Source organism: Bufo bufo, chromosome 3 (assembly GCF_905171765.1).
Source record: "Bufo bufo chromosome 3, aBufBuf1.1, whole genome shotgun sequence".
NCBI lineage: Eukaryota > Metazoa > Chordata > Amphibia > Anura > Bufonidae > Bufo > Bufo bufo.
Window position 1 is genome coordinate 489,412,309 of NC_053391.1, and position 27,232 is coordinate 489,439,540.

Sequence of the window (27,232 nt, forward strand, 5' to 3'; positions counted from 1 at the left end):
CGCTTAAAGGGATTAAATGACTGAAAATACCTACATATTACTTTATTCTAACTATATTCCCAAATACCTTTCATTAGTTATAATGAAGGAGGCAGTCTTCAGGGGAAATAAAATGTCCGCTGTTCTATTGTACTAATCACACAACAGGAGGACAAGTTACTTCAGAGCACTGAGGTAAAGAGCTGCCTCAGCTCTCCTCACTGCCCTGCCTGAGGATCCTACATACAGCTGATAAGGTCTTCAAAATTAAAAAAATATCAATATTTAACACAAAAAACGTGATTTAAATAGTAGGCTCACAGTAGGATAAAATGAAGTGTTTTCCCATTTTCCACTACATAAAGCATAAAGGAAAACACATAAATAACTCTCATTGTCTCCTATGAAGCCATTTCAGATAACAGTCATTTGTCACACGATTTGCCAATTTCAGGAACTTCACAAAATTAAAAACGACAGCCTTTACAGGCGGTCTGGCCTTGGCATTCTGCAGGAGAGCCCACCGGGTGATGCAGAAGAAGGTAAATCCAAGTGTCCACATGACATCCAGAGTGTGAAGGAGCTTCTTGACACGCAGGTACACCCCCAATATTCAGTACAAGCTGCACTTTCTACAATTATTTTACACATAAATCAATATTTTATTTTCATGTATCTTTTTCCTTTGAAGGAAGATAAGTGGGGGGAGCGCATACATCTACTTCATGAAGAGCACGACAAGGAGAAGAAGCAGGTACGGTACTTTTAAGCAGTTTGCCTCGTGTCACCATTAATCAATGTCATTTTTGTGACTCCAAAAGAAATACAATACACACTGATTCCGGGCTTGTCCCTTCTCCGTCCCCACACCTTATTTGTATCCCATACATGCTTTTACTGAAACATGAGTGTCTAATGATAATTGTATATCCATATCAAACAGAGATGTCATTGTTAAAGGGAACCTGTTACCTGGTTTGGGGTCGGATCCCAAACCTGTCTGACCCTGGAAAGTTCAGTAAATGAAGATATAACTTACTGGACTCGTCTCCAGCAACATCGGACGTATGCGCATTGCTCTGATTGAGCTGAGGATGCTTCACCACTCATGACCCCGATGTGTCCCCATCGCTGCCATGCGCATGGGCCAAGTGCAGCTGAAGATGAGTCCCGGACTTACCTACCAGTAAGTTACCTCCTTATTTACTGAACTTTGCAGGGCTACACAGGCTTGATACGGGCAGCTACACAACGACAGGCTGGTGGTTTAGGGGCCACAAATTAGGTGACATGGACGTACAGGTAGGTTATACACGTCCTGCCCAAATGTACAATATGGCAGAAACGTTTTCTCCCACGTTTTTCATATGCTGTAACACAAAGCCAACTGTTTCCATGCTGTCAGTGCCCATTTCATTTAAGCCTCATGAACATAACCTTAGTTTCGGTCCACATCCAATCCCCATTTTTTGCACATCCATTCATTTCAATGGGGTCACACCATATGCTGTCTGCATCTGAACTTCTGTTCCACTGCCCCGCAAAAAAGATAGAACATTCCAAGAATAGGCATTTGAAACATACGGCAGAACCTGCGGAAGGGAAAATGCGGCATGCACACGGTCGTTATCTTTGTTTTGTGGATCCACGATTTGCGTACTGCAAAAACGGACACGGTTATGTGCATGAGACCTTAGAGTAAGTCCTCATTGCACATGACAGAGCTGTGTGCATGGAGATGGCTTCATACCATGGAGCTGTGGCTGTATATTGCCTACTTAGTATTGCTTGTAGGGAAGAATACTCCCATCATCCAGTGGAGAATGATTTCTTTTATTAGATGGAATTAGATGCAGACACGGTCCAGATATAAGGTGCTGTATTACAAGTTGTGCAGAGCTGTATTGTGCTTATGAACACATATGGAGTACTGCGCATCAGATCTTTGTATTAAATCAATGTGACTTTTATGTCGTTCTTTCCTGATTCAGCTGAACCAATGAAAACCTAACAAGTACTAATTATATTGTGTCGGTACACAGAAACGTGGCCATGCACATCAGATGAATGTTTCACAAATCTGCAGATTTTGGTGGGACCAGCTACCATCTGATGTGTAGAAGGATGTCCCAACTCTCTCTTAGGCCTCTTGCACACAAAAAAAACGGCCTCATGCACACGACCGCTGTTTTGGTCCGCATCCAAGCTGCAGTTTTTGCGGCTCGGATGCGGACCCATTCACTTCAATGGGGCCGCAAAAGATGCGGACAGCACTCCGTGTGCTGTCCACATCCGTTGCTCCGTTTCGTGGTCCGCCAAAAAAAAAAAACTGTCTTATTCTTGTCCGTTCTGCGGACAAGAATAGGCAGTTATATCAATGACTGTCCGTGCCGTTCCGCAAATTGCGGAACGCACACGGATGCCATCCGTGTTTTGCGGATCTGCAATTTGCGGATCGCAAAACACAAAACGGTCGTGTGCATGAGGCCTTACTGGAATGTTTTGGGAGAAAGAAGGGTCAGGCAGTTGCATGCCTGATCCTTTTGATCTCAAGAGAATTGAGCCGCAACCAGAGGTGTCAGGCAGAGGTTTGTTCTCCTCTCACTATTCAGAAGACCTCAGTATGAGGCGTCAGAGGAATAGCTGGCTCAGCTATCTAAGGCTACTTTCACACTAGCGTTTTTCTTTTCCGGCACTGAGTTCCGTCATAGGGGCTCAATACCGGAAAATAACTTTCATCCTAATGCATTCTGAATGGAGAGAAATCCGTTCATGATGTCTTCAGTTCAGTCACTGAACGGCGTTTTGGACGGAGGAAATACCGCATCATGCTGCGGTATTATCTCCGTCCAAAATTCCGGATCTAATTTATATTGAAAGGTATTAGTGCCGGATCCGGTAATAATTAGAAAAAAATATATAACAGATCTGTTTCTCCGGATGACATCCGGAGAGACGGATCCGTTCTTGCAATGCATTTGTAAGACGGATCCGCATACGGATCCGTCTACAAATGCTGTCCGTTTGCATGCAGGTTGCTGGATCCGACAGGCAGTTCCTGCGACGGAACTGCTTGTTGGATCACTCTGCCGCAAGTGTGAAAGTAGCCTAAGAGCTCATGCACACGACCGTTGTTGTTTTGCGGTCCGTTTTTCACGGATCCGTTGTTCCATATCTGAGGTTTTCTTTTCTCTGATTTAAGTCCTCTTCCGTTCCGTTATTCCACAAAACATATCCGTATGGTTTTTGTATGCGATCCGTTTTTTGCGGATTGGAAACGAAAACTAACTTATTAATCACCAACCACATGAGCAATATGGGCTGGGCATAGCATTTCTACAGTATGGATCCACAAAATACGGATGTGTTCCGTGTGCGTTCCATATTTTTTACGGACCTGTTGACTTGAATGGGGCCTCGGACCGTGATTTGCGGATAATAATAGGACATGCACTACTTTTTTGCTGAACATAAATATGAAAACGGAATGCACACGGAGAACCTTCTGTTGTTTTTGCGGAGCCATTGAAGTGAATGGTTCCGCATACGGTCCGCAAAAAGAACGGAAGCTGAAAGAAAATACGTTTGTGTGCATGAGCCCTAAGACTGGGTATACATCACGTTTTTGCCCTACATTTAGTATAAACGCTTGAAATAAAAAAGGATACAAAAGCATTGTACACTACGCTTTTCCGTCCAGTAAGGAAACATATGTTAACGTATATATATATTTTTATGTAAAGGGATCTCTATTGTGATGGATGCCACTGTATGGCATCTGTCTGAGGCGTCCGTTTAACACAGGGATGCCCAACATTCCAACTGTTGCAAAACTACAACTCCCAGCATGCCTGGACAGCCTACAGCTATCAGCCTACAGAAGGGCATGGTGGGAGTAGTAGTTTTACAACAGCTGGAGGGCCGCAGGATGGGCATCCCTAGTTCAACGCATACATTTTTTTTTTATATGTTAAATGTAAGACAAAAACGTGTATGGACAGCCTAAGATCCCAGGACATATCGGAACACTGATTGCTGTAGAGCCGCATCCCTCCGCTTTCACTCACAGGTGCCGCGATTAGCGTTGATCACGGCACCGGAGGGGTTATATGACGGGGGCATTGTGATCGCCAATCCCTGTCAGTGCAGCTGGGTGCCCTGCAGAGGCCCTCTTCATACATCCTCTCACACATTATCACGTACATGTACAAGATAATGTGTGAAGGGGTTAAATGACACATGACGACATAACATTATTTCCATGGATCGGTTATCGACGGGTTTTTGCGGTGCTGACTGTTTGCATTATACTATGACATATTTCTGTGAGTAATAAGATGACACGGACGTCTGTCTTACCTGCTTATTTTTAGCTCCTGTCAAAAATGGAGAAGCTAAGACTATCCTTGAATGACGATCAGAAGACGGCTAATGATTTCTACAAGAAACGATTGGATGAACTCGGGCAAAGGCTTCGGGAGCAAAATGAATTAATTAAATGCCAAAAAGAGCAGGTAAGTAACAGGTCCTTCTGGTTCTTGTAGTGGACAGCGTTAGTATATGTGCAGTAGGAATACCATATGCTCTCTCTGCGCCCGCGAGTTGTAATAGTTCTCATACAAATATTCAAATACAATCTTAGTCCCTTATTATTCCGTAGCGCTCAGATTTGTGATCTAGATCTTTTAGTAAGTTCCACTTTATACTTTATACTGCATGTATATGACTGAATTCAATTTTTGGTCTGCAAAAAAAGAAATCCTTAAAAAAAAAAAAGATACAGCGTAGCTTCTGCGTACGTTCTGTCTCTCACTCATGCCAATAGAAAGTGCTATTCTCATCCACAAAAACCTGACAAGAATAGGACCTGCATGAAAAAAATGGGTGGTGTGTGCATGGCCCAATTGAATTGTATGGGAGAGTTATATACATTTAAAAACGGATAGCACACCCAAGAAAAATACAGTCTTGTGCAGTCATTCGTAAAAGAAGGATTTTTGTCAATGATTGCCAAGTCCTGTAGCGTTAATGAAAAGGACTAGTAAACTATTACAACAGCGGTGCAGTACATGAAGGGTGGACTGATATCAAAGGGAACCTCTCACCGGGATTTTGTGTATAGAGCTGAGGATATGGGTTGCTCGATGGCCGCTAGCACATCCGTAATAACCAGTCCCCATAGCTCTGTGTGCTTTTATTGTGTAAAAAAAACGATTTGATACATATGCAAATTAACCTGAGATGAGTCCTGTATGTGAGATGAGTCAGGGACAGGACTCATCTCAGGTTAATTTGCATATGTATCAAATCGTTTTTTTACACAATAAAAGCACACAGAGCTATGGGGACTGGATATTGCGGATGTGCTAGTGGCCATCTAGCAACCCATGTCCTCAGCTCTGTACACAAAATCCCGGTGACAGGTTCCCTTTAAAGGGGTTTTCATGTATTCTACTTATCATGGGTCCTAAGAATCATTTTCTTGTTTCAGATTAAAGAACTCTCCAGTAAACCGCCAGTGGTCAGAAAACATTCAGGTAACAAAATGTAATGTTCAGAAGAAACATCTAAGTACCATTAAGTAGATATATTCAGCGGTCATTCATTACACTTTGCATTCATTTATTAAGACATATTTATCTTTTTTTAATCTAATATACATCCATGAATTTACATGTGTATTCAGGCTACACCCAGTATATAAATGGCTACAAGTCTATAGAGTGTACACGTAGCCGTAGGTCTAGAGCTCACTGCTTGGGTTGGTAGTGTAAATTCACTAGCAAAGAGATTCAATGTCTGACAGACTCATCAATGTCTGTGGAAACCAGGTGGGAGAGGCTCTGTGGATAAGCTATACATATCTGAGTTTGGAATACCCCTTTAATTTTAAAAATGAAAATAATTATCATCAAAACAAGAGAAAGTTTTCAACATACTGTATTTTTGCCCAATAAGACAAACCTTCCCATAAGACGCACCCCAGGTTTTAGAGGAGGAAATAATAAAAAAAATATTTATCAGTCTTCAGCTTAGACCCCCAATGTTAATCAATCCTCAGCTCAGTGCCCCAATCAGACTGCCAATGTTAATCAGACCTGAGAACAGACCCCCAGTGTTAATAGGTTCCCCACTCAGACCCCTAATCAGACCTTAGATCAGATGCCCAATTTTTATAAGACCCCCAAAAAGACCTCAGATCAGAACCTCAATGTTTATGAGGGCCCATAAATTGTGGCCACGCTATGGCGTCACCTGCCTGAAGATGAAGTTACACATTCTGCCTAGCATATCTCCATTCCATGTTTTATTTTAAAAAAAAGTAATTATTTTCAATCAGACCTTCTGATGTTAATCAGACCTCAGAACAGATCCTCAATGTTAATGAGACCCCCCCAATCAGACCCCCTGATGTTAATCAGACCTCAGAACAGACCCTCAATGTTAATGAGACCCCCCTTCCCCAATCAGACCCCCTGATGTTAATCAGACCTCAGAACAAACCCTCAATGTTAATGAGACCCCCCCCCCAATCAGACCTCCTGATGTTAATCAGACCTCAGAACAGACCCTCAATGTTAATGAGTTCCCCAATCAGACCTCAGATCAGACCTTCAATCAGACCTCAGATCAGAACCTCAATGTTTATGAGACCCCCCCAATCAGACCTCCATGATAATAAGTTCCCCATGTTAATCAGACCTCAGATCAGAGGAAAAATAAATAAATCAACTTACCTTTCCTGCTCCGGATACCACCGACGCTCATGTGCTGTGCGGTGCAGACGAGGAAGACCAGGAAACGGTGAGTACAGATGCTGCATTCACCGCTCCCCAGTCCTCCTGCACCAATGAGTGCCTCAATATTTGCCCCATAAGACGCATTGTCATTTCCCCCCCACTTTGGGGGAAAGAGTGCGTCTTATAGGGAAAAAATACAGTAACTCTGTTATTGTTTAGTTTAATATATTTGTCAATGAACTTTATCTTTCACGTGGCTGTAACGTGTGAGGTTCAGATCGTCCATTTAATGTGGCCATTATATGGACTCTAAGGGCCCCTTTACACGGGATGACAATCTAGCAGATTGTCGGGAAGGAATTGTTCCTTCCCGACAATGAGAGGAGACTGGTGCATTTACATGCACCGATCTCCTCCAGAGTATGAGGAGTGATCACCAGTGCCATCGCTCTTCCCCATACTGTCTCGTTGTTTGCACAGTACAATCTGCAACTGGGAAACGCTGATCTTTTGTGCTGCACAAAAGATACAATTACCTGATGAACCAGCCTTTTTTGCTTGGCGGTGCATTTACACCACAAGATCATCGCTAACCAGTGTTACTAGTCACGCTGGTTAGCGATCATCATTTCAATTGTCGGCCCGTGTCAAGGGCCCATAAACTGCATCCATGCTATGGCATCACCTGCCTGAGGATGCAGTTACACATTCTGCGTAGCATTCCATGTTTTATTTTCCAAAATGTAATAGTATCAGTCCTTTTGGAGAATTCTCCAACATATATCTAAGACGGATGTCTCCCACATAGAGAGGCCTGCATTGTCCATGCTTCTGTGTGGAATACCACAAGAGACTGTGCTAGTCTATACAACAAGAAGTATACCTACATATACGAACCTAAGTATCCTTTGGCCTCTGTTGGTTGAAGGGGGTGGGGGTCTTTGATATATGCAACACTTAAAGGGGTTATCCCATGAGTAATGTAAAAAATTAAAATCTGATATAATACATGACAATCTCTTTCTAACAAACTTGGAACCAGCCCCGTACCTCACATGGATCCAGATATCCCCCCATTCATTGCTGCAATTGATCTGCTAGACTTATTGAAGCTGGCAGCTCAGGGGGCATGCACTTTCTCAGGGGTGTCTCCTTTCTGCTGTAGCTGGTGGCGGTTTAAGGATGGAACTGAGCATGTGTGTCCACCTCAGTGAACTGGACATAGAATTTAGTAAAACAGCAAACAGCAGGTGGCGCTGTACTGATACATTTTATTAAATAACTCAGTGGTGATACTACATTTTTTATTACATGCAATTACAAAAGTATTCAGATCCAGGTGCTGGTTTGAAGTAGTGAACTGGACACCCACTGATGTTCAGACATGTCTGTATGATAAGCATCCAAATAGATGTAAAAAATTGTAGACAGATTAAGACCTCACTGACACGTTCATGCTTTGGTTCCATGTGAGCAGAAGTAAAGTTTTGATCTTGTTCTATGTTTCAGCTCCAGCGCCTGTCCCAATATTACAGAACATCGAACCGAAGCTCAGCGCAGCGGTGACAAGAGGTCAGTTAATCCTGGCATAGTCTCGGCTGGTAGCTTATGTTTGTAGGCACTCATGGCACTTGGTAAAATATCAGCAATGCTAGGGCTTATTTCCCTGGAATGAATGACGGTTCCTTCTCTATTCTATTTAGTTACACACAGCTCTCACTAAACCTGTTACAGCTGTTGTGATACAAATGGACACAAGTGTAATGTTCAAAAATCAAGAAGAGCTTTGGGGGTAGGGGTTAGCCAGAATTTAAAAAAGTGGACCAAGAGCAGGAATCGGAACGTCCTGCCTGTCTGATCACTGCTGGTCCTGCGGCAATGAGGTCCTACATAATTCATGTGACCTCTGCTGCCAGTCACATACTGTTCCATGGCTGCAGCCATAACAATGTACGTGATGTCATCATTGTGAGAGCTGGTGAGTAATGGTTATGTCATTACTTTATACAGATTCCTGCTTTTAGCCCATCCCCTTACAGGAATTTTGGAGAACACAGTTATGAAATGAGGGGTAGTATTTGCCATGCAGGTTTCCAGATCTAGGGTTAGCCATGAAGATTAACAATCCCACTCTGTCCCCCCATGCACCATCCAACATTGATAATGAGCATAGTATTAGTTACATTTCTGTTCGCATTGCTACATTGGTTTCAAAGCCTCAAAATGTCACCCCAAGATAAGAAAAGAAATGAAGCTTTAAAGGTGTTATCTGAGGCTGGAAATGCCTCCCCCATTTGCCCTGGCCCCTCACACTGATTCTACTTACCCGCTCCCTCTGCCGCTCCTGGTCCCTGCATGGCCGCCACTGCTTTTCTCCTGTGCGCGGATGAAAACCTCCGGGAAGGGGGGCAGCCAATGGCAGGCGGTGATGGGAATGAGCCTCCCTAGTATAGAGGGTGACTCTAGGGAGGCTTGTTCCCGTCACCGCCTGCCATTGGCTGCTACCCCCTGACACCGGATGTTTTCATTCATGCTCGGGGAGAAGCAGTGGTGGCCATGCGGGGACCAGGAGCGGCAGAGGGAGCGGGGAGCCAGGTAAGTAGAATCAGTGTGAGGTGCCTAGGCATATGGGGGGGAGGGGGGGATTTCCAGCCTTGAATAATCCCTTTAAGAAATATAAGCAGATAAAGCGAGTCCTTACATAAAACAGTCAGGAATAGGTGCTGGGAGCTGTAAATTAATGTTTTATGATGAGGAAAGGAGCTTCGTCAGGGTCCTGTATCGCACACAGTGTACCATGAAAATAACATGGAGCCACCCTTACCTGACATCCAAAGGAGCAGTTCACCCTAGCGCAGACAGAGGGCAGCACAGGCATGTAGTACCACTCTGTACTGGAAAGAAATGCCCATGTTGGTTACCACTTATGATGGCCTATGAGAGACCATTGTGAGACCATTGTATAGCTTGAGGGACCACTGTACAGCAATGTTTCTGAAATTACCAAATTTTACCTATATAGGTGCCTTTAATTATTTGCTATAGTATGTGTTGTGAGAAACGCTCTGGCTATCCTTCTTCTATATGCTCCATGTCAGAGCAGGCACATGTACTGGAGCCTATTCAGGAGCTTTCTGAGGAGAAAGGTAAAGCCATTTCTATGACAGCTTGGTCTGTTCTACATCTTGTGCTGTGTGACATTCATTTTGCATGTTGTCATTTTTCCGGTGGCCATCTATTCAGCTGAGTTTGTGTGACTGTTTAAGGCCTAGTTCACATTTGTTGGTAGTGGTGACGTGCAAAACTAAAGTCATAGTAAGAAAGAAAAAACAACAAAAAATGTTTCTGGTCAAGTGAAAATCGCAAACTTGGTTTTTATAGGTGGTTTCCATTTCTGTGCACCGCAAAACATGTTGCAAATTCCAAAGAGAGTGACCAGCATGTGGAAATGCTTCTATTTGTGAAGAGCGTCTCAAGCAGAGCTGGTGTTCCTATGCATGGCCTGTAGGTGGCAGTGCACTCAAAGATTTGCTCCTCTCCACTCAAAATCACAGGATATAAAGTTTTGCCTTGTTTTTTAATAGTAATAATTTTAATTGGTCAGTTATACGTTGTCCTGATTTATTTGTAGATCTTGCATGGACGGAATCATATTTGTTTTTTTGTGTCTATGCATGAACGTATTTAGGAAAGACAAAGATATAGAACTTTTCTTTTCCCTAAAGGGTTAACATTGGGTCTTCGTTACTAGAATTTTAAATGGAGGAGTTGGTACAAAGCAGATTGTCATCCCGAGTTCTCCTATATTTCCAGATTTGGACAGTGAAGAAGTTCGAAGCAGCAGCAAACAGCAGTTGATAAATGCTTTGAAGAAGAACCCGTCGTTAACCAGGGAGCTCCGGAAAGTCCTGGAGCAGGGGGTGGTGGAGAAGTTGGAGTCCTTGGGAGTTAAACCGGTAAATGATTGCCGCCTTTAGACGGCCCATGGTGAAAGTGTTAACTGACTGTCCCAATATACGGAGATAGTTGTACTGTAGAAAGAATACATCATCTTAGAGGAAGCCATTACAAAGTACTTTGTCATTTGCCAGGGTGTGCGAGGGATCACAAGTGATCATTTCAATAGAGTTTTGGACACAGTGGAAACTTTCAGGGAAGAAAAGGAGACATTAATACCAGAATTTCCACAGATCCGGCAAAATCTTCTAAAGCACGTAAACCAAAAGGTGGAAGAACGGGCATCGGCATCATCTTTAAAGCTTAACGCCAGCTCTCAGTTCTTTACTGAAGGTAAGTAATAAATACCATGTGCATCTGTTATTTCTGCACTCCAAAGGCAAGAACGTCCAAATTAGTCTAATGGCTCATTCAGACAACCGTATCTGTATATACTGTAAGAAGGAACAAGGAGCCGTCATTGACGGAAGATACGTGTCACCGAGGTTCCTGGCCTCGGTGAGGTAAGAACCGGATTTTTCCCCTGAAGTGTCAGTTCTGTAGTGCAGTCTGACACTTCAGCTGTTAGTATGGCTGTAAATCCAGTTCTTATTGGGAGCAGCCAAAGAGCAGGGTGGGTGGCTGTTCCCCACGGTTCCAGGCCGGGTTTTGGCTGGAATATAAAAACCCAGCCAGCACGTTCAGCTGGTGTGGATTATCCTCTGTGACAGAGGAGCTGAGGAGTCTGCGGTTTGAGACACTGAGGCATCTATTTGTGAGAGCCATAGGCTGGGGAAACAGGCCTCTAAAGCCTGCTGCGGACGGCGGGTGAAAATCATCTGCTGACCAGGTGAAGGCTTTTTGCACTGTGAACTTTGTGTGGTGTGAACAGGCACCAAAAAATGAACACTTACTTTTGGCTTGTTTTCTTTCTATGTGTGAATAAACACTGAACTTTGATTTACAACCTTGTTTTGCCTCTGTACTGCGTCCGCTTACCCTGCCTACCAGAGCGAATCCCCACAATACCTTTTTCTTTTTATCAGATCTTTTTTATTGAGCTTTTGCAATGTAAATACACTGTTGTACAGATCATAAGCAGATCTGATACACAGACATAGCTTTCATAAGGCTGACAGCAGACAGGTTACAATACAGTAATTAGCACTCAAATTTCCACCCTCCCCACTTAAGCACAAAAGTTGCAAAGAAACAATACTAAACATTTCTATTCAGATGTCGAAACGACAACCATGGTTCCCACAGTTTCTCAAATTTTGATGGGCATCCACGCTTCTGGTACACCACTCGCTCATAACTTAACATCGTATAAACTGTACCTAAGAATTCGCCTAAGGTGAGCGGCGCTGTCTGTATCCAATGCAAGGCAATTAACTTTCTAGCAACATATAGCACTCTACCTATTGCTGTTTTATGTACCAGACTAGTGGTCAGTTCAGAGACATAACCCAACACACACACTCTAGGGTCAGGCGGTATCCGTACCTCATATGCGTCCTGTATAGTCTGAGTTACCATTTCCCAGTATCTCCCTAGCTTCTCGCACTTCCACATCATGTGTATCAAGTCTGCAGATTCTACAGAGCACCTTGGACATTCATCCGTAGGTCTAAAACCTATGCGAAACAAAAAAAACTGTGTCTTGTAGACCCTGTGGACTATAAACAGCTGCGAGAGTTTACGTCCCTCGCTCAAGGATGAGAGAGGTATCGCCTCCAGTATGTCAGACCATTGGTCATCTGTTAATTCGCCTACATCTTTTTCCCACTTACCCCTAGCTGCCAGCGGATGTAATAGTAAAAACTTATCGAGCAGCAGCTTGTATATACAGGAGATCATACCTCTCTTCGCCCCTTTGGACAGAATCTGGTGCAATGCGATATCCCTCCCTGCCACCACAGTCGGACCCCTAAATGTGGAGTTGTATGCGTGTCCCACCTGAAGGTACTTATAGAAGTGGGTCCTAGGCAACTCATATACATCTTGCAGCCTGGCAAAGGACATGCAATTTTTATCTTCCAGAAGGTGGCCTAATCTCAGGATACCCTTCCTTTTCCATGCTCCAAAATCAGACAAAGAGAGGAACTCCGGCAGCACGGGATTGTCCCACAGTGGAGTGTATTCCGTATTGCCGACAACACCTCTTAGCTGCTTAACCCTGTTCCATGCGGACTGCATCAAGTATCCCAGATCCCCCATCGGACCACTTTTCCCGGCACCCCTAGTCTCCAGGAGCAACATTAGGTCACTAGACGACAAGTAATGAGCAAACAGCTGACATGTCACCTCACTCGGCTCCGGGTCCATCCACCCTTTAAAGTGTTGGCATTGTGCAGCCAGGAAATACACCCAGGGGTTCGGCACTGTAAGGCCCCCTTCCGTTTTAGGATATTGCAACGTTTCAAGTTTAATTCTTGGTTGCCCCTTACGCCATATGAGCTCCCTGAAGGTAGCATTAATCTGATCAAATTTGGACTTCGACAGCCAGACCGGGGAATTGTGTAACACATAGAGTAGCTGGGGCATCAACACCATTTTAATAAGATTTGCTCTTCCCGCCACCGACAGGTACAGTTTACACCATGCCTTGACTTTATTCCTAAATTTAATAACCAGCGGGTCAAAGTTAAGGCTCTCAAAGTCTCGAATTCTAGGGGATACATAAATACCCAAGTACTTAAAGGTTGCTACACATGGGATATTTCTTTCTCGCACTGTCTGCGACTGCACTTGCCCATCAAGCAGCATAATTGCCGATTTACCCCAATTTATAGTCAGACCCGACAGGGCACCGAAGCGGTCAATAATTGTCATCCCACAATACCTTTTAATCAGGCTTGTTAGTGCACTGATTACAGCATTATCAGGGATTTTCCTATTGAATGTATTATAATTCATTACATAGATTAGATCACTTTACTAATTGGCTTGTAAACAGTAATTTACATAAAGAAGAATCTGGTCACTCACCCTAAATTTCCTGTAACCTGGGGATGAGCTTTTTCTAGATTCTAATTTTTGTTCCACTTTTTCTCAGTTTTTTCCACATTTAAGTCATCTACTTTGGGAAGCACGTCCTCTGCTTCACTGCCTAGACAGACGAGGTCCCGACCATCAATACTGAAGTCTTCCCAAGAAGAACTACGTGCTGAAACAAGATACCCCATTAGTTCCACCCCAAAGTAAGACGTCAAAACAGAATGGTTTAAATGTGGGGATTGTGATTCACAAAGACTAGTAATGAGTGGGAAACGTTAGGCCCCTCCATGTACATGCTGCAGACACAACCCCATTCATGTATATAGAATGGGTTTTTATTTGCAGAGATTTCTGTAACAAGTCTGCTGCATGTGAACATACCCCTGCAATCTTGGTGAATGGTTTTTAACCTTTGTTTTAGCAAAGCATAGATGAGTGGTCGGGACTCGTTACAGGCAATTATGGAGCACAATCATGGGCTTTCTGTGGGGTACGGCTGCATAGAACATTAAAGCGTAACTGTCATGTTTTCATCAAAATAAATTTTAGCATATGGTACTGCTGCAGCAGCATTATGCATAAAGCAATCTTTAGTTTCTTAACATACCACTGTTTTCCTTGAGCTTTTTCCTTATTTACCACAGTTTTGGACCCTACAATACGATGATCTTCTCAAGATGGCTCCTCTGCCAGTTCTCTGAGGCCAAAACTGCCTCCCCTCACTTCCCATACACACTTGCTGTAGCCAGCAGCTTCCTGCCTGCCAATCAGATTGGATTAATGAGAGACACGCCTCCTCACTGAAGCCTAATGCAGGCATGAAGTGTGAAGGACCGCCTCTCCGTCTTCTGTTTACACTAAAGGGAAGACAGATGAGCCATAGTAACGGTCTGTTAAGGGAGCAGAGGAAAGGGACAGAGGACATTAATGAAAGCTGTTATTATAGGGTAATTACAGATCTTTTAACAATCATTGACAGACTAACTCAGGTATATGTGACTAGCTCTAATAAACTGGCAAATAAAAAAATGACAGTTACACTTTAATGATCAGTGGCAACATGATGCATTTGTAACAGTCCAAGAAGAAAGAAGGGGATCCACAGGAGTCGCCCATAAACAGCAGACAATTTTACTACAACTTATCAGTGTAATGCAAGTACATAAACATAATGCAAATACATAAATACTCTGACCGGCCCGTCTTGCGTCTGCAGACTTCTTTCAAGGCCTGAAGATGTAAAACGGTTGATGTGCATATCGCTGTTGATTTCCGCTATGTACGTGCACACATTGAAATGTCACCATGACATTGTCTGCTGTTTATGGGTGAGTGCTGTGAATCCCTTTCTTTCTTCTCAGGCTGTACAGATGAGTGTACGCTCTCGGCTTCTCCAGCAGACAGCCTGCTTTACAGAGTTGGTTCTCTCAACTTGCCTTTTGTAGCAGCTTTTAATGAGATAAAGTCTATTTTACATAAATGCCTTGATCTAGTTCATGCATTGCTACAGACACCTGATGTGATCAAATCTCCACATACAGTAACCTACCCTCTACCTGGTCCCAAAGTTGTGTTCACAAAATGTGCAATTAAAACCTTGTTTATCTTTTTTAAGGATTAAGCTGGTGTCCTCAAAAGATGCTCATGTGAAAAAGCCAAGTCTTACGTAAGTACGATATATATCTATATACAGTCAGGTCCATAAATATTGGGACATCGACACAATTGTAACATTTTTGGCTCTATACACCACCACAATGGATTTGAAATGAAACAAACAAGATGTGCTTTAACTGCAGACTGTCAGCTTTAATTTGAGGGTATTTACATCCAAATCAGGTGAACGGTGCAGGAATTACAACAGTTTGCATATATGCCTCCCACTTGTTAAGGGTCCAAAAGTAATGGGACAGAATAATAATCATAAATCAAACTTTCACTTTTTAATACTTGGTTGCAAATCCTTTGCAGTCAATTACAGCCTGAAGTCTGGAACGCATAGACATCACCAGACGCTGGGTTTCATCCCTGGTGATGCTCTGCCAGGCCTCTACTGCAACTGTCTTCAGTTCCTGCTTGTTCTTGGGGCTTTTTCCCTTCAGTTTTGTCTTCAGCAAGTGAAATGCATGCTCAATCGGATTCAGGTCAGGTGATTGACTTGGCCATTGCATAACATTCCACTTCTTTCCCTTAAAAAACTCTTTGGTTGCTTTTGCAGTATGCACTGTGAAGCGCTGTCCAATGAGTTCTGAAGCATTTGGCTGAATATGAGCAGATATTATTGCCCAAAACACTTCAGAATTCATCCTGCTGCTTTTTTCAGCAGTCACATCATCAATAAATACAAGAGAACCAGTTCCATTGGCAGCCATACATGCCCACGCCATGACACTACCACCACCATGCTTCACTGATGAGGTGGTATGCTTAGGATCATGAGCAGTTCCTTTCCTTCTCCATACTCTTCTCTTCCCATCACTCTGGTAGTTGATCTTGGTCTCATCTGTCCATAGGATGTTGTTCCAGAACTGTGAAGGTTTTTTTAGATGTCGTTTGGGAAACTCTAATCTGGCCTTCCTGTTTGTGAGGCTCACCAATGGTTTACATCTTGTGGTGAACCCTCTGTATTCACTCTGGTGAAGTCTTCTCTTGATTGTTGACTTTGACACACATACACCTACCTCCTGGAGAGTGTTCTTGATCTGGCCAACTGTTTTGAAGGGTGTTTTCTTCACCAGGGAAAGAATTCTTCGGTCATCCACCACAGTTGTTTTCCATGGTCTTCCGTGTCTTTTGGTGTTGCTGAGCTCACCGATGCGTTCCTTCTTTTTAAGAATGTTCCAAACAGTTGTTTTGGCCACGCCTAATGTTTTTGCTATCTCTCTGATGGGTTTGTTTTGTTTTTTCAGCCTAATGATGGCTTGTTTCACTGATAGTGACATCTCTTTGGATCCCATCTTGAGAGTTGACAGCAACAGATTCCAAATGCAAATAGCACACTGGAAATGAACTCTGGACCTTTTATCTGCTCATTGTAATTGGTATAATGAGGAAATAACACACACCTGGCCATGGAACAGCTGAGAAGCCAATTGTCCCATTACTTTTGGTTCCTTAACAAGTGGGAGGCACATATGCAAACTGTTGTAATTCCTACACCGTTCACCTGATTTGGATGTAAATACCCTCAAATTAAAGCTGACAGTCTGCAGTTAAAGCACATCTGGTTCCTTTCATTTCAAATCCATTGTGGTGGTGTATAGAGCCAAAAATGTTAGAATTGTGTCGATGTCCCAATATTTATGGACCTGACTGTATATATGGATATAAATTGAAATAAATAAGCTTATTGGGGAAAGCTGTACAATTGACAGAGGCAGAGATATGCAGTGCGCATGCTCCAGTTACTCGTGCAAAATCGGAGTGACGGAAGTGGCGCAGCATAAGCAGACAGCAGTAACCAGCGCTCTGCTCACAGTGGGCAGAGCACTGCACATGCCCGGCGGTGATGCGCGAAGGCACGGGATTTGGGCTACAGGGAAAAATGGTGTCACACAGGGCTGGCCAGATAACACTGAGGGAAGAAGTTAGGTCGAGTAAGGCAGGGGGGCCCGGGCCCTTGCAGCAAACTCTCGGCCCCTGGGCACTTGTGATGGCTCATTAGCATTGGCAATTTGGAGGATCTTAAAAACTAAAGAAAGGTAACATCTCATGTCTTTGTGTCCCACTGAACTATGCGATTGGTTTAAAACCGGTCAGGGTGGTGATAGACTTCCATTTAATAGGAAAAAAACTTTTTTTTAAAATAATAATCAGCTTTAGAAAGGTTGTACAAATAATGCACTGTGTGAATACAATCTCTTTCACTAATAATTATGCTTCTTTTCAGGACGCCTCCATTTAGCTCTGACGATGAGTCCGACTTGCAGGATGAGTCTGTGCGGCATCACATGCGTCAGGATTCGAGAGCTAAATCTTCACTTAATGGAAAAGTTAGTGCTGGTTTTGCTACAACTGAAAGTGAGTCAGAAGGGAGTGTGCTGGAGGAGATAAAGCCACAGCCGGCCTATAGGCCAGCACCAGCCAAACCAGCCAGAGGTTAGTGCTCTGCAGGCATCTACACTAACAGGGACTTTTTACTGGGAATCTGTCAAATGCAGTACAATCTACAGGCATCATGTTATAGAGCTGGGGGAGCTGAGCAGATAGAAATACAGATTCAGTATAACTTGTATTTTATTCATTTAAATTCCTGCTCATTCTGGTCTTTGAAGTCAAGGAGTTGGTCCTATCAGTGATTGACAGCTATCTGTGTGCACAGAGGGAAGGCTGTCAGTCACTGATAGGACCGCCTCTTTGACTTTAAAGGGGAAATCCTGGAAAAGATAATGATGACTTATCCTCAGAACGCCTTCCTCCATACAACGCTCCACATGCCGATACTATGGCCGTGAACAAGGTCTAGGTTAGACCGAAACGTTGGCCAATGGCTTCTTGTTAATTTTTGGATGGAATAAAGAACCCTGTCCCTGCACCCACGCCAATCAGCTGTTTCAGGGAGCTGCCACACCCACCGGAGCTCTGGTGAGCGCAGCTTTCCAAGCACTGCGCCATTCACCTTTAATGTCTATTTAAAACTGCATTACTGTTTTCTATACAAGGACAGTACTTGGCGGGTATTATATTTTTTGTCCAGCTAGACATGAATACTATACAACCAATAAGATCATTTATTTTACAACCTTCATTGGAAAAATGAAAGTCATATAGTATATGAATGGTCAGACCCAGTTCTCATACAAGTTTCTGTGACAGATTTCCATCCAGTCTTTAGATCCAAAGGTGCCTTCAGAAGAAATGAGAAATACAAAGGAAGGACATATATACTTCTTCCTCTTGCTAGATCCACTTCTGGCTTTGGCTCAAGAAACTGCGTCTAAGCCTGCAGTGACATTTAAAGAACTGTGGGTGTGAAGCCACCCTATTATTTTATTCCCTTATGGATTTTTTTTGTGTTATTTTTTGTATAGCAACAATGGTGAAAGAACTTTCGAACCAGCTGGAACGGGAGCGGTCTACACGTACAGCTGATCTGAAATCGGTTGGTGGGGTGGATGTTGCTGATGCCTTTGTGAAAAAGGACCCAGTTATGGAGTTGAAGGTAAGAGCTCTCATATATCTAACAGGAAAATAATATGGTCCTTACTTATTCTACACATCATGTAACACACCTGACCATAAAATCAATACATGCATACATTACATAAATGTTTGGGGATACCTGCATTACATGGAGCTGTTCCCTCCTCTGCTGTTATACTTCATTCTTATGGAAAGACTTTTTAGTAGATTTAGGAACATGGCTGTGCGTATTCATGTATTTTTGGCAAAAAGGCCTGGTTCACAGTTAAAGAGGGCCTGTCACCACGAAATGCTGTGCAATCTACATGCACCATGTTATAGATCAAGAGGAGCTGAGCAGATTGATATATAGTTTTGTGGGAAAAGATTCAGTAAAACTTGTAATTTATACATTTAAATCTCTGCTTTTTCTGACTTCAGTTGTACATGGGGAAGTGCTATCAGTGATTGATGACATTCTCTGTGTAAGTGTGTATACAGAGATAGCTGTCAGTCACTGATAGTTGTCCATAGGGGAGGTGTTATCAGTGATTGATAGCATTCTCTGTGTGTGTATACAGAGATAGCTGTCAGTCACTGATAGCTGTAGAGGAGGAGGTGTTATCAATGAATGACAGCATTTCCTGTGTAAGTGCGTATACAGAGATAGCTGTCAGTCACTGATAGCTGTAGAGGAGGAGGTGTTATCAATGAATGACAGCATTTCCTGTGTAAGTGTGTATACAGAGATAGCTGTCAGTCACTGATAGCTGTAGAGGAGGAGGTGTTATCAGTGATTGATAGCATTCTCTGTGTGTGTATACAGAGATAGCTGTCAGTCACTGATAGCTGTAGAGGAGGAGGTGTTATCAATGAATGACAGCATTTCCTGTGTAAGTGCGTATACAGAGATAGCTGTCAGTCACTGATAGCTGTAGAGGAGGAGGTGTTATCAATGAATGATAGCATTTCCTGTGTAAGTGTGTATACAGAGATAAGTGTCAGTCAATGATAGCTGTAGAGGAGGAGGTGTTATCAGTGATTGATAGCATTCTCTATGTAAGTGTGTATACAGAGATAGCTGTCAGTCACTGATAGCTGTACATGGGGGAGGTGTTATCAGTGATTGATAGCATTCTCTATGTAAGTGTGTATACAGAGATAGCTGTCAGTCACTGATAGCTGTACATGGGGGAGGTGTTATCAGTGATTGATAGCATTCCCTGTGTAGTGTGTAAACCATATATAGCTGTCAGTCACTGATAGTTGTACATGGGGGAGGTGTTATCAGTGATTGATAGCATTCTCTGTGTTAGGGTCCATTCACACGACTGTAGGCCATCTGTGCCCGTTGTGTAGACCGCAAACGCTGATCCGCAATATACAGGCAGCAGGCATGTGAATCACAGTTGCAGACCCATTGACTTGAATCCTCCTGAGGATATGTCATCAATATTAAAATTCCAGAAATCTCCTTTAACCCCCTCCCGACCAGCGCCGTAATTGTACGGCGCAGCGGGACGTGACTTGCCATACTATTACAGCGCGCTGATCGGGCGGGTGCAGGAGCTGCGCCCGCCCAATCAATGGCGGGGTCCGGCAGTTACTAATAGCCAGACCCCTGCTGTATGCGCCGGCATCGGTGAAAACACTGATGGCGGCGCATTAACTCTTGATGTGCCGCGGTCAGTGTTGACCGCGGCACGTGCAGTGTCCGTGCGGGGATCGGAGATGCCATCGGGTCCCCGCGCTGCTGTGACGGGGACCCGATGGCCGGGAAGTTAGCCCGATGCCTTCCTTAGGCATTGTGGCTGCCTTCCCTCTTAGCCTGTGAGGGGGCTGGATCTCACAGGCCAGGGGGCTGGATCTCATAGGCAAGCAGGCTACTTTCACACTTGCGTTTTGGCTTTCCGTTTGTGAGATCCATTCAGGGCTCTCACAAGCGGTCCAAAACGGATCAGTTTGCATTCTAATGCATTCTGAATGGAAAATGATCCGCTCAGAATGCATCAGTTCAGTCTCCATTCTGCTTTGGAGACGGACACCAAAACGCTGCTTGCAGCGTTTTGGTGTCCGTCTGATGAAACTGAGCCAAACGGATCCGTCCTGGCACACAATGTAAGTCAATGGAGACGGATCAGTTTTTTACTGACACAATATGGCACAATAGAAAACGGATAGATGGAGTTCATGACGGATCCGTTTTGGCTATGTTAAAGATACTACAATTGGATCCATTCTGAACGGATGCATGCGGTTATATTATCTGAGCCGCCCAAAACGCGAGTGTGAAAGTAGCCTAATACACTTACAGCCAGTGCATGACAATACAGAAGTATTGTCATGCATTTTAAAGGGGATCAGACCCCCAAAAGTTGAAGTCCCAGAGTGGGACAAAAAAAAGAAGTAAAAAAAAAATAAAGTTTTACAAAAAAATGTAGAGTTTCAAGTAAAAAAAAAAAAAAGCGTCCTTTTCCCAAAATAAAGTAAAAATAAATTGTAAAAGATAGGGAAAAAAAGAAAAGTAGACATATTAGCGTCCGTATCGACCGGCTCTATTAAAATATTACATGACCTAACCCCTCAGGTGAACACCGTCAAAAAAATAAAATAAAAACTGTGCTAAAAAAAACTTTTTTATCACCTTACATCACTAAAAGTGATCAAAAAGCGATCAAAGCGATCACCTTACATCACACCAAGCGATCAAAAAGGCATATGCCCCCCAAAATAGTACCAATCTGACGCCACCTCATCCCACAAAAAATGAGCCCCCTATCAAAGACAATCACCGAAAAAAAATAAAAAATGACTCTCAGACTATGGAGACACTAAATCCTGATTTTATTTTTATTTTTCAAAAATGCTTTTATTGTGTTTAATGTAAAATAAAAATAAAAAAGGAGACATATTAGGTATCGCCGCATCCCTAAAAACTTGCTATATAAAAATAGCACATGACCTAACCCCTTTGGTGAACACCGTAATTTTTTTTTCACAAAAACGGTGTCAAAAAAGCAATTTTGGTCACCTTACATCACAAAAAGTGTAATAGCAAGCGATCAAAAAGTCATATGCACCCCAAAATAGTGCCAATCATACCGTCATCTCATCCCGCAAAAATGATACCTACCTAAGACAATCTCCCAAAAAAAAAAACTATGGCTCTCAGACTTTGGAGACACTAAAACATGATTTTTTTTGTTTAAAAAATGATATTATTGTGTAAAACCTAAATAAAATAAAAATTATACATATTAGGTATTGCCGCGTTCGTAAGAACCTGCTGTATAAAAATATCACATGACCTAACCCCTCAGATGAAGACCCTAAAAAAAAAAAAAAAGTGGCAAAAAAGCCATTTTTTGGCACCTTACATCACAAAAAGTGTAATACCAAGCGATCAAAAAGTCATATGCACCATAAAATAGTACCAATCAAACCGTCATCTCATACACCAAAAAATGAGCCCCTACATAAGATAGTCACCCAAAAAATAAAAGAAAACTATGGCTTTCAGAAAATGGAGACACTAAAAAATATTTTTTTTCAAAAATGCTTTATTATGTAAAACTGAAACAAACAACCAAAAATGTAGTCATATTTGGTACTGTCACATCCATAACAACCTGCTCTATAAAAATTCCACGATCTAAGTTGATGAACATTGTAAATAACAAAAAATAAAAACGGTGCCAAAACAGCAATTTTTTTTTTACCTTGCCTCACAAAAAGTGTAATATAGAGCAACCAAAAATCATATGTACCCTAAAATAGTAGCAATAAAACTGCCACCTTATCCCATAGTTTCCAAAATGGGGTCTTTTTTTGGAGTTTCTACTGTAGGGTACATCAGGAGGGCTTTAAATGGGGTCTAAAAATTAATCCAGCAAAATCTGCCTTCCAAAAACCATATGGCATTCCTTTCCTTCTGCGCCCTGCCGTGTGCCCGTACAGCAGTTTATGACCACATATGGGGTATTTCTGTAAACTACAGAAGCAGGGCAATAAATATTGAGTTTTGTGAAGAAAAATCAAGATTAGGGCGAGCACTCAACACTTGGACCAATAGAATAAGGATAAAACATTTATTAAATCACAATTTTAAACACGTGTACATTTCAATAAAATAAGGAGATAAAATACATAATAACAAATACCACATATAGGGATAAAAAAGAATCGTGACGGTCACTTTTTGGGAAACTTGATGAATGCTATATAAAATCTAACACTTGTAATAGGGCAACTGATAATGGTCAGCCAGATCGATTGGATACAACCATGGGCATATGTCCCATGCGTAGATGGATTAGTCAATTACTAGTGCTGGCTTATGTTCGCGGCTCCAATAATAGTAACGTAGTGGAGCGGCTGGATCCAACAGTTGCTCCTAATGTGTGAACACAAGTAACAATGTCCTTCAATAGCAGTAGTAGGTAGTGCTGGCTTGTGTATGTAGTTCAAACAATTGCTCCTAATGTGTGAACACAAATAACAATGTCCTTCAATCACGGTAGTAGGTAGTGCTAGCTTTTGTATGAGGCTCCAGTAATAGTGACGCAGTGGAGCAGCTCAATCCAACAATCGCTACTGATGTATGGACACAAATAACAATGTCCTTCAATAGCGATAATTCAGTATAGTAGCCGTACACATTCAATAGTATGCTGGGTCGCATACAAACTGCAGCGGTAATATTCCTACCTTCCTCTTTAATCGATAGCGAGGCCGTCTCTGTGGACGTGTGCGGTGGATACGCTGCAGGTGGATAGTCCCGGCGTCTGGATGGTAACTGTTAAGGTTCGCTGTCTCCAGATCTCGCGGGATTACGGAAGCAGTAAGTGTCCTGGACAGCCCAAAGCGCTGTTTGGCAGATTCTGTGCTTGGCGTCCTAGAAATCCATATTCTCCGATTTAGATTATATTTGCATGGCCATGCATAGAGTGCGGAGGTCTTTCTGTGACAGGTGTGCGGCCCAGACGCGTTTCGGGAACTCCTTCCCTTCGTCAGTGGTACTGCAACACCTGTCTTACTCCGCCTTTTATATCCACAGCTTGCCTGAAATCCTGGATCATTAGATTGACTACAGCTGAAGTAAATCACCTGCGTTTTTCCTGCGTTTTTAGTGCGGTTTTTTATACACATATGCGTTTTTTCTTGCTATACGTTGCTCATAATATTCTACATGTCCTACAGAGGTCCAATTTGTAGTTACATATTGCTTGAAAAAGATATACTCATTATATTGTATAAATAGCACAAAATGGTATCATTTTACTGCAACAACAACATAAATAGACACCATTGATAAAACCTAGCTTGTGCACTGTCCTATATAATACAAAACACAAATAAAACCACAGATATAAAATATATATATATATACATTTGAAATCTAATATGTTTACCAAATATAGGAAAATATGTAATCTATGTTTTGGATAATGTGAATGGTGCGATATCTCAATGAAAGACAATTATCAAACATTACATAAAACATCTTTAAAAATGTAAAAATATAAAAATATAAAAATATATGTAAAAAAGGTTGAGAGAGAGGTCTGCAAGCCCATTTTTAAAAAACGCTCATTCAGGTAGATATCAGATGTACAGATATTGGTGGTTGGGCTGTATCTCATTGGCTAGATGTGTATGGGACTGGGGGCCCACAACTGAGTCTGCGACACAGTGTCGATAAACGGCCTGACTGGGTCGCAAGAGTCAGAATGGGGGCACCCAGTCTACAAGAATCCAAAAATCTCCAAGTCAGCATTCAAACCCACTGGCAGCAGAGATCCAAACTGGTATATATGTTTGGATTCTATCCTAGACATTTGTTTGATGTAATCTCCCCCACGCCAGTGTTTGTCTACCCTCTCCAGTGCCGTGAAAACCAAGCCGGAGGGATCTTTATTATGTATATCTTTGTAGTGTTTTGATAGACAATGCTTATCATACCCTTTCCTTATGTTGGCTATATGCTCAGCCAGCCTGGTTTTCAAGGGTGCCTAACCACCAATATCTGTACATCTGATATCTACCTGAATGAGCGTTTTTTAAAAATGGGCTTGCAGACCTCTCTCTCAACCTTTTTTACATATATTTTTATATTTTTACATTTTTAAAGATGTTTTATGTAATGTTTGATAATTGTCTTTCATTGAGATATCGCACCATTCACATTATCCAAAACATAGATTACATATTTTCCTATATTTGGTAACCATATTAGATTTTAAACGTATATATATATTTGGTAAACATATTAGATTTCAAATGTATATATATATATATTTTATATCTGTGGTTTTATTGGTGTTTTGTATTATATAGGACAGTGCACAAGCTAGGTTTTATCAATGGTGTCTATTTATGTTGTTGTTGCAGTAAAATGATACCATTTTGTGCTATTTATACAATATAATGAGTATATCTTTTTCAAGCAATATGTAACTACAAATTGGACCTCTGTAGGACATGTAGAATATTATGAGCAACGTATAGCAAGAAAAAACGCATATGTGTATAAAAAACCGCACTAAAAACGCAGGAAAAACGCAGGTGATTTACTTCAGCTGTAGTCAATCTAATGATCCAGGATTTCAGGCAAGCTGTGGATATAAAAGGCGGAGTAAGACAGGTGTTGCAGTACCACTGACGAAGGGAAGGAGTTCCCGAAACGCGTCTGGGCCGCACACCTGTCACAGAAAGACCTCCGCACTCTATGCATGGCCATGCAAATATAATCTAAATCGGAGAATATGGATTTCTAGGACGCCAAGCACAGAATCTGCCAAACAGCGCTTTGGGCTGTCCAGGACACTTACTGCTTCCGTAATCCCGCGAGATCTGGAGACAGCGAACCTTAACAGTTACCATCCAGACGCCGGGACTATCCACCTGCAGCGTATCCACCGCACACGTCCACAGAGACGGCCTCGCTATCGATTAAAGAGGAAGGTAGGAATATTACCGCTGCAGTTTGTATGCGACCCAGCATACTATTGAATGTGTACGGCTACTATACTGAATTATCGCTATTGAAGGACATTGTTATTTGTGTCCATACATCAGTAGCGATTGTTGGATTGAGCTGCTCCACTGCGTCACTATTACTGGAGCCTCATACAAAAGCTAGCACTACCTACTACCGTGATTGAAGGACATTGTTATTTGTGTTCACACATTAGGAGCAATTGTTTGAACTACATACACAAGCCAGCACTACCTACTACTGCTATTGAAGGACATTGTTACTTGTGTTCACACATTAGGAGCAACTGTTGGATCCAGCCGCTCCACTACGTTACTATTATTGGAGCCGCGAACATAAGCCAGCACTAGTAATTGACTAATCCATCTACGCATGGGACATATGCCCATGGTTGTATCCAATCGATCTGGCTGACCATTATCAGTTGCCCTATTACAAGTGTTAGATTTTATATAGCATTCATCAAGTTTCCCAAAAAGTGACCGTCACGATTCTTTTTTATCCCTATATGTGGTATTTGTTATTATGTATTTTATCTCCTTATTTTATTGAAATGTACACGTGTTTAAAATTGTGATTTAATAAATGTTTTATCCTTATTCTATTGGTCCAAGTGTTGAGTGCTCGCCCTAATCTTGATTTTTCTTCACATACGCCATTAGAGGAGGGGTGTTCCTCTACTTTGGGCTAGTAGCACCTTATCCAGAACCCCGCCTGAGGTGAGCCACCATCTTTGAGTATTTAAATATTGAGTTTTGTTTGGCTGTTAACCCTTGCTTTGTTACTGGAAAAAATGGATTAAAATGGAAAATCTGCCAAAAAGTGAAATTCTGAAATTTCATGTACATTTTCCTTTAATTCTTTTAGAACACCTAAAGGGTTATCAAAGTTTGTAAAATCAGTTTTGAATACCTTGAGGGGTATATTTTCCAAAATGGGGTCACTTTTTGGCAGTTTCTACTGTAGGGTGCATCAGGGGGGCTTCAAATGGGACATGGTGTCTAAATACCAATCCAGCAAAATCTGCCTTCCAAAAACCATATGGCGTTCCTTTCCTTCTGCGCCCTGCTGTGTGCCTGTACAGCAGTTTACGACCACATATGGGGTGTTTCTGTAAACTATAGAATCATGGCAATAAATATTTAGTTTTGTTTTGCTGTTAACCCTTGATTTTGTTAGCGGATTTTTTTTTATTAAAATGAAAAATCTGGCAAAAAAATGAAATTCTGAAATTTCATCTACATTTTCCTTTAATTCTTGTAGAAGACCTACAGGGTTAACAAAGTTTGTAAAATCAGTTTTGAATACCTTGAGGGGTGTAGTTTCCAAAATGGGGTCACTTTTTTGGAGTTTCTACTCTAGGGGTGCATCAGGGGGTTTTCAAATGTGACATGGCAACTTAAAATTATCCCAGTGAAATCTGCCCTCCAAAAACCATATGGCGTTCCTTTCCTTCTGC

The 27,232-nt window shown here is 42.2% G+C and overlaps 1 protein-coding gene across 1 annotated transcript in view; it reads left to right on the forward strand.

Moving 5' to 3' along the window:
- The window catches only part of DZIP1 (DAZ interacting zinc finger protein 1), a 65,262-nt gene that overhangs the window by 29,834 nt on the left and 8,196 nt on the right, over positions 1-27,232 (forward strand). The window contains exons 6-16 of the mRNA XM_040425309.1: positions 434-577; positions 671-733; positions 4,353-4,493; positions 5,471-5,516; positions 8,229-8,291; positions 10,533-10,675; positions 10,811-11,009; positions 13,714-13,858; positions 15,271-15,321; positions 17,545-17,753; positions 18,686-18,816. Of these exons, the coding sequence (XP_040281243.1) occupies positions 434-577; positions 671-733; positions 4,353-4,493; positions 5,471-5,516; positions 8,229-8,291; positions 10,533-10,675; positions 10,811-11,009; positions 13,714-13,858; positions 15,271-15,321; positions 17,545-17,753; positions 18,686-18,816 (1,335 nt within the window). The remainder of the gene's footprint in view (positions 1-433; positions 578-670; positions 734-4,352; positions 4,494-5,470; positions 5,517-8,228; positions 8,292-10,532; positions 10,676-10,810; positions 11,010-13,713; positions 13,859-15,270; positions 15,322-17,544; positions 17,754-18,685; positions 18,817-27,232) is intronic.